Source organism: Oncorhynchus clarkii, unplaced genomic scaffold (assembly GCF_045791955.1).
Source record: "Oncorhynchus clarkii lewisi isolate Uvic-CL-2024 unplaced genomic scaffold, UVic_Ocla_1.0 unplaced_contig_5120_pilon_pilon, whole genome shotgun sequence".
In the NCBI taxonomy this organism is placed as follows: domain Eukaryota; kingdom Metazoa; phylum Chordata; class Actinopteri; order Salmoniformes; family Salmonidae; genus Oncorhynchus; species Oncorhynchus clarkii.
The window spans coordinates 47,501-65,000 of NW_027258409.1; the positions used below are offsets into that span (position 1 = coordinate 47,501).

The following is a 17,500-nucleotide window of genomic DNA, read 5'->3' on the forward strand; positions in this document are numbered from 1 at the left end:
AACGCAATTGCTTATTGACAGAGAACTCAAAGTCTGAACAAATCAAAGTCTAAAAGACTACAGCTTAGAGCTTAGTGAGGAGAGACAGACTGAAAGAGAGGGATACACGAGAGAGAGATGGAGACAGAGGGAGAGAGAGACGGAAACAGAGAGAGAGAGAGAGAGGGATACACGAGAGAGAGATGGAGACAGAGGGAGAGAGAGAGAGAGAGAGAGAGAGAGAGAGAGAGACAGAGAGGGATAAGGAAAGAGAGAGAGAGAGAGAGAGACAGAGAGAGAGGGATAGAGAGAGAGAGAGAGAGGGATAAGGAAAGAGAGAAAGAGAGAGAGACAGAGAGGGAGAAAGAAAGAAAGAAAGAAAGAAAGAAAGAAAAAAGAGAGAGAGAGAGAGAGAGAGGGAGAGGGATAAGGAAAGAGAGAGAGAGAGAGAGAGAGAGCGGGGGGAGAGGAAAGGAGAGAGACAGAGAGACAGAGAAAGAAAGAAAGAAAGAAAGAAAGAAAGAAAGAAAGAAAGAGAGAGAGAGAGACAGAGAGAGAGAGAGAGAGAGAGAGAGACAGAGAGAGAGAGTGACAGAGAGAGAGAGAGACAGAGAGAGAGGGAGAGAGAGAGAGGGAGACAGAGAGAGAGAGAGAGAGAGAGAGGGAGAAGGAAAGACATAGAGAAACAGAGGGACCTTGGGATTGATCTGAACCAGTGTGTGAACGTGTAATCATATTTAAACATTACTCAGATTGAAGTGTGTGTGCGTGTGTTTATGTGTGATTGTGCGTCTGTGTGTGCGTGTGTCGTGTGCGTGTGTGACCTGTTCTTCCGCAGTAGGAGAGAAGACTGCTGTGTGGGTGACAGGTTGAGACAGATTCAGAATGACAGGTCTATTCTGGCCACCCTCTGGCCCCTGTGCTCTCCTCTCCTCCCTCTATCCACCCCCTCTCCTCTCCTCTCCTCCCTCTATCCATCCCCCTCTCCTCTCCTCTCCTCCCTCTATCCATCCCCCTCTCCTCTCCTCTCCTCCCTCTATCCATCCCCCTCTCCTCTCCTCCCTCTATCCATCCCCCTCTCCTCTCTCTATCCATCCCCCTCTCCTCTCCTCCCTCTATCTATCCCCCTCTCCTCTCTCTATCCATCCCCCTCTCCTCTCCTCCCTCTATCCATCCTCCTCTCCTCCCTCTATCCATCCCCCTCTCCTCTCCTCCCTCTATCCATCCCCCTCTCCTCTCCTCCCTCTATCCATCCAGTTTGGGCAGCCAGAAAATATGACTGCTAATTATCTGAAACCTTTAGATTATGTCCTCGTGCTTAGCTTGGGCCAGTCTGACTGCTAGTGATCAGAAGGTATATCTCTGAGCTTAGCATGGGTTGGTTGCTATCGATGTCTCTCTGCAATCTCTCCTTCTGATAACGTTTAGTATGTAAAACATTTTCCTAACCAGGGAGGAAACGACCACAATTTCTGATGGTTAACATCCTGGTCCAGTGCCTGGCTAGTTGGGCACATTTTCTACTAGCCCAGTCTGAAACGTCCTATAGGCTAGCGGACTAGTGGGCTAGCGGACTAGCGGGCTAGCGGACTAACGGGCTAGCGGACTAGCGGGCTAGCGGACTAACGGGCTAGCAGACTAGAGGGCTAGTAGGGCTAGCGGTCTAGCAGGCTAGCGGACTAGTGGCTAGCTCAATTTCCACCCCTGTTACTGTCTAGTGGTAGATTAAGATTCTAACATGGTACAAAGAGCACCGTTAAGTTAACCAGTTGACCAGTTAACCAGTTGACCAGTTTACCAGTTGACCACTTGACCACTTGACCAGTTGACCAGTTAACCAGTTGACCAGTTAACCAGTTTACCAGTTAACCAGTTGACCAGTTAACCAGTTAACCAGTTGACCAGTTAACCAGTTAACCAGTTAACCAGTTGACCAGTTAACCAGTTGACCAGTTAACCAGTTGACCAGTTGACCAGTTAACCAGTTGACCAGTTGACCAGTTAACCAGTTAACCAGTTGACCAGTTGACCAGTTGACCAGTTAACCAGTTGACCAGTTGACCAGTTAACCAGTTGACCAGTTAACCAGTTGACCAGTTGACCAGTTAACCAGTTAACCAGTTGACCAGTTAACCAGTTTACCAGTTTACCAGTTAACCAGTTGACCAGTTAACCAGTTGACCAGTTGACCAGTTAACCAGTTGACCAGTTTACCAGTTGACCAGTTGACCAGTTAACCAGTTGACCAGTTGACCAGTTAACCAGTTAACCAGTTGACCAGTTGACCAGTTAACCAGTTAACCAGTTGACCAGTTGACCAGTTAACCAGTTGACCAGTTAACCAGTTAACCAGTTGACCAGTTGACCAGTTAACCAGTTGACCAGTTGACCAGTTGACCAGTTGACCAGTTAACCAGTTGACCAATTAACCAGTTGACCAGCTGACCAGTTAACCAGTTGACCAGTTGACCAGTTGACCAGTTAACCAGTTAACCAGTCAGTGTAAGAAAAGAAACGTCTCGGCATCGTGTTGTGATCCAACCAATCCTCTCCCTCACGTTAGAGCTGAACCTGCCTGATGTCCTTTAGCAGAGGAGTAGACTGACACACACACACACACACATCCAGCAGGGTACCAACTCACTCCATCCTTTTCGTCTCTAATTTCATGGCTATTGAATTCAGATCGCTATCGTAGACGAGACAGACAGATGTAGTTGATATCTACGTCTGAACATCAGGGACATTAACAATTTATTTAGATATATCAGAGCTACAACATGCAGAGAGAGGAAGGTCTGAATACACACACACACACACACACACACACACACACAGAGAGAGAGACAACCATCTAATATGCTAGAGCCACAAGAAGTAGTGAAAGGGATATCTGAACGACACACACACACGCGCGCGCGCGTTCGTGTGACGGAACGAGCTCAGCTAACAGAGGTGATGACACGGGATCTAAAGGCTTGAAGGCCAATCGTCTTCAGTCATGTCGTAACAGCCAATGACGATGCTGCTTTCTTTACTGATAGAGGAGTTCAAATGCCTGAGATACTTTCACAGATTTTTCTTTTGACAGAAAGTGATAGATTAGTTAAATGGTGTGTGTGTGTGTGTGTGTGTGTGTGTGTGTGTGTGTGTGTGTGTGTGTGTGTGTGTGCGTGTGTGTGTGTGTGTGTGGGGGGGGGGGTATGCGTGTGAAAGACGTGCGAGAGAAGGAGACAGGGAGACGGAGAGATAGGTATTTGTCTCTTTGTGTGAGTTTGTTATGGCCATGGGGAGAGGGAGCTGGGAAAGTACAGTACAGTCTCTTCCTCTCCCCTTCCTCTCCTCTCCTCTTCCTCTCCTTTCCCCTTCTTCTCCTCTTCCTCTCCTCTCCCCCTTCCTCTTCCTCTCCCCTTCCTCTCCCCTTCCTCTCCTCTTCCTCTCCTCTTCCTCTCCTCTTCCTCTCCTCTCCTCTTCCTCTCCTTTCCTCTTCTTCTCCTCTTCCTCTCCTCTTCCCCTTCCTCTTCCTCTCCCCTTCCTCTCCCCTTCCTCTCCCCTTCCTCTCCTCTTCCTCTCCTCTTCCTCTCCTCTCCTCTTCCTCTCCTCTTCCTCTACCTCTCCTCTTCCTCTCCTCTTCCTCTACCTCTCCTCTTCCTCTCCTTTCCTCTTCTTCTCCTCTTCCTCTCCTCTTCCCCTTCCTCTTCCTCTCCCCTTCCTCTCCCCTTCCTCTCCCCTTCCTCTCCCCTTCCTCTCCCCTTCCTCTCCTCTTCCTCTCCTCTTCCTCTTCTCTCCTCTTCCTCTCCCCTTCCTCTCCTCTTCCTCTCCTCTTCCTCTCCTCTTCCTCTCCTCTTCCTCTCCCCTTCCTCTCCCCTTCCTCTCCTTTCCCCTTCTTCTCCTCTTCCTCTCCTCTTTCCCTTCCTCTTTCTCTCCCCTTCCTCTCCCCTTACTCTCCTCTTCCTCTCCCCTTCCTCTCCTCTTCCTCGCCTCTTCCTCTCCACTTCCTTTCCTCTTCCTCTCCCCCTCCTCTCCTCTTCCTCTTCCCTTCCTCTCCCCTTCCTCTCCCTTCCTCTTCCTCTCCCCTTCCTCTTCCTCTCCTCTTCCTCTCCCCTTCTTCTCCTCTTCCTCGCCTCTTCCTCTTCACTTCCTTTCCTCTTCCTCTCCCCTTCCTCTCCTCTTCCTCACCTCTTCCTCTCCCCTTCCTCTCCTCTTCCTCTCCTCTTCCTCTCCACTTCCTTTCCTCTTCCTCTCCCCTTCCTCTCCTCTTCCTCGCCTCTTCCTCTCCTCTTCCTCTCCTCTTCCTCTTCCTCTCCCCTTCCTCGCCTCTTCCTCTCCTCCTCCTCTCCTCTTCCTCTCCTCTTCCTCTCCTCTTCCCCTCCTCTTCCTCTCCTCTTCCTCTCCTCTTCCTCTCCTCTTCCTCTTCCTCTCCCCTTCCTCTCCTCTTCCTCTCCTCTTCCTCTCCACTTCCTTTCCTCTTCCTCTCCCCTTCCTCTCCTCTTCCTCGCCTCTTCCTCTCCTCTTCCTTTCCTCTTCCTCTTCCTCTCCCCTTCCTCGCCTCTTCCTCTCCTCCTCCTCTCCTCTTCATCTCCCCTTCCTCTCCTCTTCCTCTCCTCTTCCCCTCCTCCTCCTCTCCTCTTCCTCGCCTCTTCCTCTCCTCTTCCTCTCTTCTTCCTCTTCCTCTCCCCTTCCTCGCCTCTTCCTCTCCTCCTCCTCTCCTCTTCCTCTCCCCTTCCTCTCCTCTTCCTCTCCTCTTCCCCTCCCCTTCCTCTCCTCTTCCTCTCCACTTCCTCTCCCCTTCCTCTTCCTCTCCTCTTCCTCTCTTCTTCCTCTCCAACCCTGCTCCTGGCTGTGTGCTGGCTTCAGCAATAGACTGTGTAGTAATGGTGGGCACCAAGGGGACTGAGCTGCTGCAGCTAACACAGCCTTTATGGGTGTTAGGGTCTCCCACTAAGGAGTGGAAATGAGAGTGTGTGTGCGTGCGTGCGTGCGTGCATGTGTGTGTGTGTGTGTGTGCACTACAACCTGTCAACACCTTAAAGGTCTTTGTGACTCGGCTCAGTCAGGACAGTCACACTATTACTACTGTCACGCACTCCGTCTGGCACACACACACACACACACACACACACACACACACACACACACACACACACACACATACACTCCCTTTCTCTAATGTCCTCTCTCCTCCCTCTACTGAGTAATTAAGGCCTCCTGACCATGTTGTGTGTCTGTGTGACCCCCCCCCCCCCCCCCCCCTCCAGAGAGCATCGACTACAGTGACGTGATTCCGGACTCGTTCTCCTTCGCCTCGGCAGAACCGCTCCCAGAGTTCCAGCTGGAACCGAAGGACGGGTTCATCGTCAAGAACCGACCCGTCCAGCTCCGCTGTAGAGCCGCCCCCGCCACGCAGATATACTTCAAGTGTAACGGAGAGTGGGTCAACCAGAACGATCATGTGACCAGAGAGAGCCTCGATCAGATCACGGGTACTAGAATTACACACGATTTCACCAGCCTTCACAGACACGGAAACATTCACAGATACAACAATCTCATTCACACCAGTCTCACATTAACGCTGAACTCACTTGTAAATTCTCCATAACTACAAGTTCCTATAGACTTTCAAACATACTGTACTCAAAACACTGACTCAAAACTCTGACTCAAAACACTAACCCAAAACTCTGACTCAAAACTCTGACTCAAAACACTGACTCAAAACACTGACTCAAAACTCTGACTCAAAACTCTGACTCAAAACACTAACCCAAAACACTAACCCAAAACTCTGACTCAAAACTCTGACTCAAAACACTGACTCAAAACACTGACTCAAAACTCTGACTCAAAACTCTGACTCAAAACACTAACCCAAAACTCTGACTCGAAACTCTGACTCAAAACACTGACTCAAAACACTGACTCAAAACTCTGACTCAAAACTCTGACTCAAAACACTGACTCAAAACTCTGACTCAAAACTCTGACTCAAAACTCTGACTCAAAACACTGACTCAAAACTCTGACCCAAAACTCTGACTCAAAACACTACCACTTTATATAATGTTTACATACCCTACATTACTCATCTCATATGTATATACTGTACTCGATACCATCTACTGCATCTTGCCTATGCCGTTCTGTACCATCACTCATTCATATCTTTATGTACATATTCTATATCCCTTTACACTTGTGTGTATAAGACAGTAGTTTTGGAATTGTTAGTTAGATTACTCGTTGGTTATTACTGCATTGTCGGAACTAGAAGCACAAGCATTTCGCTACACTCGCATTAACATCTGCTAACCATGTGCATGTGACAAATAAAATTAGATTTTTTTTACTCAAAACACTTCTATTAATTCCTAAACATATGCTACCTCTCCCCCTCTCTCCCCTCTCTCCCCCTCTCTCCTCCCCTCTCTCCTCCCCTTCTTCTCCCCTCTTTTTCCCATCTCCCCTCTCTCCCTCTCTTTCTTCTCCCCTCTCTCCTCCCCTCCCCCCCTCTCCTCTCTCCCCTCTCTCTCCTCTCTCCCCCTCTTTCCTCTCCCTCTCTCCTTTCCCCTCTCCCCTCTCTCCTTTCTCCCCCTATCTCCTCTCTCCCCTCTCTCCTCCCCTCTCCCCCTCTCTCCTCTCTCCCGTCTCTCTCCTCTCCCCCTCTCTCCTATCCCCTTTCTCCCCTTTCCCCTCTCCCCTCTCTCCTTTCTCCCCCTATCTCCTCTATCCTCTCTCCCCCTATCTCTCCTCTCCCCTCTCTCACCTCTCCCATCTCTCCCCTCTCTCCCCTCTCCCATCACTCCCCTCTCTCCCCTCTCTCTCCCAGGCCTGGTGGTAAGGGAGGTGGATATCTCTGTATCGAGGACCCAGGTGGAGGAACTGTTTGGTCTGGAGGACTATTGGTGTCAGTGTGTGGCCTGGAGCTCTGCAGGCACCACCAAGAGTAGCCGCGCGTACGTCCGCATCGCATGTAGGTACTGTGTGTGTGTGTGTGTGTGTGTGTGTGTGTGTGTGTGTGTGTGTGTGTGTGTGTGTGTGTGTGGTGTGTGTGTGTGTGGTGTGTTTATCGATGTCACTTGTAAAATCCACTTCAATCAGTGTAGATGAAAGGGAGTAGACGGGTCCTTCTTCTTCTCCTTCTTCTTCTTCTTCTTCTTCTTCTTCTTTGAAGCCTTGAGACCTGAATCGTGTTCAGAGGCCATTCAGAGGGTGAAGGGTCAAGACAAAAGACCAGGGTTGAAATGTGTCAAGAACTGCAATGCTGCCGGGTTCTGGACTTTGTAGAGTCCATGTCTTGAGGAATTGAGGCTGATCTGAGTGAAAATGGGGGGGGTCTTAATGTTTTGTCACTCAGTTACACGTTCTTCATATGACCCCCCATCACACTGTTGATGAGATACACAGCTACATGCATGGAACACACACACACCACACACCACACACCACACACACACACACACACACACACACACACACACACACACACACCACACACACACACACACACACATTCTGTTCTACATAACCCTCTTCTCCTCCCCCCAACCACCTCTGTTCTTTTTATGTTCTACATATCCCTCTTCTCCTCCCCACAACACCCTCCGTTCTCCTTCTGTTCTACATATCCCTCTTCTCCTCCCCACAACACCCTCCGTTCTCCTTCTGTTCTACATAACCCTCTTCTCCTCCCCACAACCCCCTCCGTTCTCCTTCTGTTCTACATAACCCTCTTCTCCTCCCCCCAACCCCATCCATTCTCCTTCTGTTCTACATAACCCTCTTCTCCTCCCCCCAACCCCCTCCGTTCTCTTTCTGTTCTACATAACCCTCTTCTCCTCCCCCCAACCCCCTCCGTTCTCTTTCTGTTCTACATAACCCTCTTCTCCTCCCCCCAACCCCCTCTGTTCTCTTTCTGTTCTAAATAACCCTCTTCTCCCCCCCCCAACCCCCTCCGTTCTCCTTCTGTTCTACATACACACACACACTCACACACTCTCGACTGTGTTAACAGTTTAACTCTCTGTCGCCCCCTCCTCTCGACTGTGTTAACAGTTTAACTCTCTTGCCCCCCCCCCCACCCTCCTCTGCAGATCTGCGTAAGACCTTTGAGCAGGAGCCTCTGGGTCGAGAGGTGAGATTGGAGCAGGAGGTGTTGCTGCAGTGTCGACCTCCCGAGGGCATGCCCCCTGCTGAGGTACACTACCTGTGTGTGTGTGTGTGTGTGCGTGTGCGTGTGCGTGTGACGTGTGCGTGTGTGTGTGTGTGTGTGTGTCAAATCAAATCAAATGTATTTATAAAGGCCTTCGTACATCAGCTGATATATCAAAGTGCTGTACAGAAACACAGCCTAAAACCCCAAACAGCAAGCAATGCAGGTGTAGAAGCACGTTGGCTAGTTGTTTGTGTGTGTGTGTGTGTGTGTGTGTGTGTGTGTGTGTGTGTGTGTGTGTGTGTATGTGTGTGTGTGTGTGTGTGTGTGTGTGTGTGTGTGTGTGTGTGTGTGTGTGTGTGTATGTGTGTGTGTGTGTGTGTGCCCTGTCAGAGGTACCCATCTACCTTCTGCACCCATCCTCATCATCACTCTTCATCCTCATCCTGAGTCTTGTCCTGTTTTTTTGTTTTTCAATCAATTCTTTTTTATTGCTTTTCAAACGCAAAACATTGAACAGGAAACAACAACAGAACTAGAATGAGATTCTGCTTCTATGGGAACAACAGACAGTGGCAGCTAAATCATCAGGGTTCCTCAAGTCTCATTCTGAAGTACTAGTAGTCTAATAGTAGTCCTCTAGACAGACCTCCAGACAATCCTCTAGACAGACCGCCAGACAATCCTCTAGACAGACCTCTAGACAGACCTCCAGACAACCCTCCAGACAATCCTCTAGACAGACCTCTAGACAATCCTCTAGACATACCTCCAGACAATCCTCCAGACAGACCTCTAGACAATCCTCTAGACAGACCTCTAGACAATCCTCTAGACAGACCTCCAGACAATCCTCTAGACAGACCTCCAGACAATCCTCAAGACAGACCTCTAGACAGACCTCCAGACAATACTCTAGACAGACCTCTAGACAATCCTCTAGACAGACCTCCAGACAATCCTCTAGACATACCTCTAGACAGTCCTCTAGACAGACCTCCAGACAGACCTCCAGACAATCCTCTAGACAATCCTCTAGACAGACCTCCAGACAATCCTCTAGACAGACCTCTAGACAGACCTCCAGACAATCCTCTAGACAGATCTCCAGACAATCCTCTAGACAGACCTCCAGACAATCCTCTAGACAGACCTCCAGACAATCCTCTAGACAGACCTCCAGACAATCCTCTAGACAGACCTCTAGACAGACCTCCAGACAATCCTCTAGACAGACCTCCAGACAATCCTCTAGACAGACCTCTAGACAATCCTCTAGACAGACTTCCAGACAGACCTCTAGACAGACCTCTAGACAGACCTCCAGACAATCCTCTAGACAGACCTCTAGACAGACCTCCAGACAATCCTCTAGACAGACCTCTAGACAATCCTCTAGACAGACCTCCAGACAATCCTCTAGACAGACCTCCAGACAATCCTCTAGACAGACCTCTAGACAATCCTCTAGATAGACCTCTAGACAGAACTCCAGACAATCCTCTAGACAATCCTCTAGACAATCCTCTAGACAGACCTCTAGACAGACCTCAAGACAATCCTCTAGACAGACCTCTAGAAAATCCTCTAGACAAACCTCTAGACAGACCTCCAGACAATCCTCCAGATAATCCTCTAGACTGACCTCTAGACAATCCTCTAGACAGACATCCAGACAATCCTCCAGACAGACCTCTAGACAATCCTCTAGACAGACCTCTAGACAATCCTCTAGACAGACCTCCAGACAATCCTCTAGACAGACCTCCAGACAATCCTCTAGACAGACCTCTAGACAATCCTCTAGACAGACCTCCAGACAATCCTCTAGACAGACCTACAGACAATCCTCTAGACAGACCTCTAGCCAATCCTCTAGACAGACCTCCAGACAATCCTCTAGACAGACCTCCAGACAATCCTCTAGACAGACCTATAGACAGACCTCCAGACAATCCTCTAGACAGACCTCTAGACAATCCTCTAGACAGATCTCCAGACAACCCTCTAGACAGACCTCTAGACAATCCTCTAGACAGACCTCCAGACAATCCTCTAGACATACCTCTAGACAGTCCTCTAGACAGACCTCCAGACAGACCTCCAGACAATCCCCTAGACAGACCTCTAGACAGACCTCCAGACAATCCTCTAGACAGTCCTCTAGACAATCCTCTAGACAATCCTCTAGACAGACCTCTAGACAATCCTCTAGACAATCCTCTAGACAGACCTCCAGACAATCCTCTAGACAGACCTCTAGACAATCCTCCAGACAATCCTCTAGACAATCCTCTAGACAGACCTTTAGACAGACTTCTAGACAGACCTCTAGACAATCCTCTAGACAATCCTCTAGACAGACCTCTAGACAATCCTCTAGACAATCCTCTAGACAGACCTCCAGACAATCCTCTAGACAGACCTCTAGACAATCCTCCAGACAATCCTCTAGACAATCCTCTAGACAGACCTCTAGACAGACCTCTAGACAATCCTCTAGACAATCCTCTAGACAGACCTCTAGACAATCCTCCAGACAATCCTCTAGACAGACCTCCAGACAATTCTCTAGACAATCCTCTAGACAGACCTCCAGACAATTATCTAGACAGACCTCCAGACAATCCTCTAGACAGACCTCTAGACAATCCTCCAGACAATCCTCTAGACAATCCTCTAGACAGACCTCTAGACAGACCTCTAGACAATCCTCTAGACAATCCTCTAGACAATCCTCTAGACAGAACTCTAGACAATCCTCCAGACAATCCTCTAGACAGACCTCCAGACAATTCTCTAGACAATCCTCTAGACAGACCTCCAGACAATTCTCTAGACAATCCTCTAGACAGACCTCTAGACAATCCTCTAGACAGACCTCCAGACAATTCTCTAGACAATTCTCTAGACAATCCTCTAGACAATCCTCTAGACAGACCTCTAGACAGACCTCTAGACAGACCTCTAGACAATCCTCTAGACAATCCTCTAGACAGACCTCTAGACAATCCTCTAGACAGACCTCCAGACAATCCTCTAGACCGACCTCTAGACAATCCTCCAGACAATCCTCTAGACAATGTTCTAGACAGACCTCTAGACAGACCTCTAGACAATCCTCTAGACAATCCTCTAGACACTCCTCTAGACAGACCTCTAGACAATCCTCCAGACAATCCTCTAGACAGACCTCAAGACAATTCTCTAGACAATCCTCTATACAGACCTCCAGACAATCCTCTAGACAGACCTCCAGACAATCCTCTAGACAGACCTCTAGACAGACCTCCAGACAATCCTCTAGACAGACCTCCAGACAGACCTCTAGACAGACCTCTAGACAGACCTCCAGACAATCCTCTAGACAGACCTCTAGACAGACCTCCAGACAATCCTCTAGACAGACCTCTAGACAGACCTCCAGACAATCCTCTAGACAGACCTCTAGACAATCCTCTAGACAGACCTCCAGACAATCCTCTAGACAGACCTCCAGACAATCCTCTAGACAGACCTCTAGACAATCCTCTAGACAGACCTCTAGACAGAACTCCAGACAATCCTCGAGACAATCCTCTAGACAATCCTCTAGACAGACCTCAAGACAATCCTCTAGACAGACCTCCAGACCATCCTCTAGACAGACCTCTAGACAGACCTCCAGGCAATCCTCCAGAGAATCCTCTAGACTGACCTCTAGACAGTCCTCTAGACAGACCTCCAGACAATCCTCAAGACAGACTTCTAGACACTCCTCTAGACAGACCTCTAGACAATCCTCTAGACAGACCTCTAGATAATCCTCTAGACAATCCTCTAGACAGACCTCCAGACAATCCTCTAGACAATCCTCTAGACAGACCTCTAAACAGACCTCTAGACAATCCTCTAGACAATCCTCTAGACAGACCTCTAGACAATCCTCCAGACAATCCTCTAGACAGACCTCCAGACAATTCTCTAGACATTCCTCTAGACAGACCTCCAGACAATTCTCTAGACAATCCTCTAGAGAGACCTCTAGACAGACCTCTAGACAATCCTCTAGACAGACCCCTAGACAATCCTCTAGACAATCCTCTAGACAGACCTCCAGACAATCCTCTAGACAGACCTCCAGACAATCCTCTAGACAGACCTCTAGACAATCCTCTAGACAGACCTCTAGACAGAACTCCAGACAATCCTCTAGACAATCCTCTAGACAATCCTCTAGATAGACCTCAAGACAATCCTCTAGACAGACCTCCAGACCGTCCTCTAGACAGACCTCTAGACAGACCTCCAGACAATCCTCCAGAGAATCCTCTAGACTGACCTCTAGACAATCCTCTAGACAGACCTCCAGACAATCCTCCAGACAGACCTCTAGACAATCCTCTAGACAGACCTCTAGACAATCCTCTAGACAGACCTCCAGACAAGCCTCTAGACAGACCTCCAGACAATCCTCTAGACAGACCTCTAGACAGACCTCCAGACAATCCTCTAGACAGACCTCTAGACAATCCTCTAGACAGATCTCCAGACAATCCTCTAGACAGACCTCTAGACAATCCTCTAGACAGACCTCCAGACAATCCTCTAGACATACCTCTAGACAGTCCTCTAGACAGACCTCCAGACAGACCTCCAGACAATCCTCTAGACATACCTCTAGACAGACCTCCAGACAATCCTCTAGACAATCCTCTAGACAATCCTCTAGACAGACCTCTAGACAATCCTCTAGACAATCCTCTAGACAGACCTCCAGACAATCCTCTAGACAGACCTCTATACAATCCTCCAGACAATCCTCTAGACAATCCTCTAGACAGACCTCTAGACAGACCTCTAGACAGACCTCTAGACAATCCTCTAGACAATCCTCTAGACAGACCTCTAGACAATCCTCTAGACAATCCTCTAGACAGACCTCCAGACAATCCTCTAGACAGACCTCTAGACAATCCTCCAGACAATCCTCTAGACAATCCTCTAGACAGACCTCTAGACAGACCTCTAGACAATCCTCTAGACAATCCTCTAGACAACCCTCTAGACAGACCTCTAGACAATCCTCCAGACAATCCTCTAGACAGACCTCCAGACAATTTTCTAGACAATCCTCTAGACAGACCTCCAGACAATTCTGTAGACAATCCTCTAGACAGACCTCTAGACAATCCTCTAGACATGCCTCTGGACAATCCTCTAGACAATCCTCTAGACAATCCTCTAGACAGACCTCTGGACAATTCTCGAGACAATCCTTTAGACAATCCTCTAGACAGACCTCTAGACAATCCTCTAGACAATCCTCTAAACAATCCTATAGGCAAACCTCTAGACAATCCTCTAGACAATCCTCTAGACAATCCTCTAGACAATCCTCTAGACAGACCTCTGGACAATCCTCTAAACAATCCTCTAGACAACCCTCTAGACAATCCTCTAGACAATCCTCTAGACAATCCTCTAAATAATCCTCTAGACAAACCTCTAGACAATCCTCTAGACACACCTCCAGACAATCCTCTAGACAGACCTCCAGACAATCCTCTAGACAATCCTCTAGACAGACCTCTAGACAATCCTCTAGACAGTGTTAATGAGCATTTGCCGTGTGTTAATGAGTATTTGTCGTGTGTTAATGAGTCCACCCATGAGTTGTTTGTTTGTTTGTTCGTGTATTTGTGTCCTTTCATTTTATCTGAATGTCTTCCTCTCCCTTCTCCTCTCCCTTCTCCTCTCCCTTCTCCTCTCCCTTCTCCTCTCCTTTCTCCTCTCCCTTCTCCTCTCCCCTACTCTCCCCTCCCCCAGGTGGACTGGTTGAAGAATGAGGACACCATAGATCCGTCTCAGGACTCTAACTTCCTGATGACCGTAGAAAATGACCTCATTATTAAACAGGCCCGTCTCTCTGACACGGCCAACTACACCTGTGTGGCACGCAACCAGGTAGCCAAGAGACGCAGTAGTACCGCCACGCTTATCGTCTACGGTGAGCAACAACACACTCTGCGTCTCATTACAAATCTCAACCAAAGCTGTTTAATACACACACGCAGAAATAAACACACACACACACACACACACACACACACACACACACACACACACACACACACACACACACACACACACACACACACAAACACACACACACACACACACACACACACACACACACACACACACACACACACACACACACACACACACACACACACACACAAAATATTATTTTCTGTCAGTCTGACAGCGTCTCTCTCTCAGTGAGTGGGGGCTGGTCTTCGTGGACTGAGTGGTCGGAGTGTAATGCCCAGTGTGGGCGGGGCTGGCAGCGACGGACACGCAGCTGCACCAATCCTGCGCCTCTAAACGGGGGAGCCTTCTGCGAGGGCTCGGCTTTCCAGAGAGTCACATGCACCACTCTGTGTCCAGGTGAGAATGATTAACAGGTGTATGAACCACTCTGTGTCCAGGTGAGAATGATTAACAGGTGTATGAACCACTCTGTGTCCAGGTGAGAATGATTAACAGGTGTATGAACCACTCTGTGTCCAGGTGAGAATGATTAACAGGTCTATGAACCACTCTGTGTCCAGGTGAGAATGATTAACAGGTGTATGAACCACTCTGTGTCCAGGTGAGAATGATTAACAGGTGTATGAACCACTCTGTGTCCAGGTGAGAATGATTAACAGGTGTATGAACCACTCTGTGTCCAGGTGAGAATGATTAACAGGTGTATGAACCACTCTGTGTCCAGGTGAGAATGATTAACAGGTGTATGAACCACTCTGTGTCCAGGTGAGAATGATTAAAACCTCTCTGATCTCCCCATCCCGGATCCGGGATCGTGAATACAGACTCAAGCTCATTACCATAACGCAACGTTAACTATTCATGAAAATTGCAAATGAAATGAAATAAATATGCTAGCTCTCAAGCTTAGCCTTTTGTTAACAACACTGTCATCTCAGATTTTCAAAATATGCTTCTCAACCATAGGAAAACAATCATTTGTGTAACAGTAGCTAGCTAGCGTAGCATTTAGCGTTAGCATTAGCGTTAGCAATTAGCAGGCAACATTTTTCACAAAAACCAGAAAAGCATTCAAATAAAATCATTTACCTTTGAAGAACTTCAGATGTTTTCAATTAGGAGACTCTGTTAGATAGCAAATGTTCAGTTTTTCCTGAAAGATTATTTGTTTAGAGAGAGAAATCGCTCCGTTTGGTGCGTCACGTTTGGCTACCAAAAAAAAACGAAAATCCAGTCATCAATTACGCCGAACTTTTTTCCAAATTAACTCCATAATATCGACTGAAACATGGCAAACGTTGTTTAGAACCAATCCTCAAGGTGTTTTTCACATATCTCTTCGATGATATATCCTTCGTGGAAGTGTGCTTTCTGTCCTGAATCCCAGGAGATAATGACCGCAATTGAAGATTACGCACGAATTTAGACAAAGGACACCGGGCGGACCCCTGGAAAATGTAGTCTCTTATGGCCAATCTTCCAATGATATGCCTACAAATACGTCACAATGCTGCAGACATCTTGAAGAAACCACAGAAAGGGCAGTCTCGTTCCTGCTGCATTCACAGCCATATAAGGAGACATTTGAAAACAGAGCTTCAGGATTTCTGCTCATTTCCTGTTCAAAGTTTCATCTTGGTTTCGCCTGTAGAATGAGTTCTGTGGCACTCACAGATAATATCTTTGCAGTTTTGGAAACGTTAGACTGTGTTCTTTCCAAAGCTGTCAATTCTATGCATAGTCGAGCATATTTTCATGACAAAATATTGCGCTTAAAACGGGCACGTTTTTTTATCCAATAATGAAATAGCGCCCCTATAGACTTAACAGGTTTTAACAGGTGTATGAACCACTCTGTGTCCAGGTGAGAATGATTAACAGGTGTATGAACCACTCTGTGTCCAGGTGAGAATGATTAACAGGTGTATGAACCACTCTGTGTCCAGGTGAGAATGATTAACAGGTGTATGAACCACTCTGTGTCCAGGTGAGAATGATTAACAGGTGTATGAACCACTCTGTGTCCAGGTGAGAATGATTAACAGGTGTATGAACCACTCTGTGTCCAGGTGAGAATGATTAACAGGTGTATGAACCACTCTGTGTCCAGGTGAGAATGATTAACAGGTGTATGAACCACTCTGTGTCCAGGTGAGAATGATTAACAGGTGTATGGACGTCAGACACAGAGTTTAACCTCATGCAAACTGTATTTATGACTCACAGCTCAAGAAGACAAACATTACAAATTAAGCAGACTCTGTTATCCATATACTCTGTTATCCATAGACTGTTATCCATATACTCTGTTATCCATATACTCTGTTATCCATATACTCTGTTATCCATATACTCTGTTATCCATAGACTCTGTTATCCATAGACTGTTATCCATAGACTCTGTTATCCAAATACTCTGTTATCCATATACTCTGTTATCCAAATACTCTGTTATCCATATACTCTGTTATCCATATACTCTGTTATTCATATACTCTGTTATCCATATACTCTGTTATCCATATACTCTGTTATCCATAGACTCTGTTATCCATATACTCTGTTATCCATATACTCTGTTATCCATAGACTGTTATCCATAGACTGTTATCCATAGACTCTGTTATCCATATACTCTGTTATCCATATACTCTGTTATCCATATACTCGGTTATCCATAGACTGTTATCCATATACTCTGTTATCCATATACTCTGTTATCCATAGACTGTTATCCATAGACTGTTATACATAGACTCTGTTATCCATATACTCTGTTATCCATATACTATGTTATCCATAGACTGTTATCCATAGACTGTTATCCATATACTCTGTTATCCATAGACTCTGTTATCCATAGACTGTTATCCATATACTCTGTTATCCATAGACTGTTATCCATAATCTCTGTTGCACATAGATTGTTATCCATATACTCTGTTATCCATAGACTGTTATCCATAGACTGTTATCCATAATCTCTGTTGCCCATAGACTGTTATCCATATACTCTGTTATCCATATACTGTTATCCATAGACTGTTATCCATAAACTCTGTTATCCATATACTATTTTATCCATAGACTGTTATCCATATACTCTGTTATCCATAGACTATGTTATCCATAGACTATGTTATCCATAGACTATGTTATCCATATACTCTGTTATCCATAGACTGTTATCCATATACTCTGTTATCCATAGACTGTTATCCAAAGACTCTGTTCTCCATAGACTGTTATCCATAGACTGTTATCCATATACTCTGTTATCCATATACTGTTATCCATATACTCTGTTATCCATAGACTGTTATCCATAGACTC

At 47.0% G+C, this 17,500-nt stretch overlaps 1 protein-coding gene across 1 annotated transcript in view; it reads left to right on the forward strand.

Annotated features, from left to right (window-relative positions):
* Positions 1–1,352: 1,352 nt before the first annotated feature.
* The window catches only part of LOC139396881 (netrin receptor UNC5B-like), a gene marked incomplete at its 3' end in the record, with an annotated part of 16,718 nt that continues 570 nt past the window's right edge, over positions 1,353–17,500 (forward strand). The window contains exons 1-6 of the mRNA XM_071143804.1: positions 1,353–1,356; positions 5,238–5,462; positions 6,809–6,952; positions 8,073–8,176; positions 13,940–14,120; positions 14,396–14,563. Of these exons, the coding sequence (XP_070999905.1) occupies positions 1,353–1,356; positions 5,238–5,462; positions 6,809–6,952; positions 8,073–8,176; positions 13,940–14,120; positions 14,396–14,563 (826 nt within the window). The remainder of the gene's footprint in view (positions 1,357–5,237; positions 5,463–6,808; positions 6,953–8,072; positions 8,177–13,939; positions 14,121–14,395; positions 14,564–17,500) is intronic.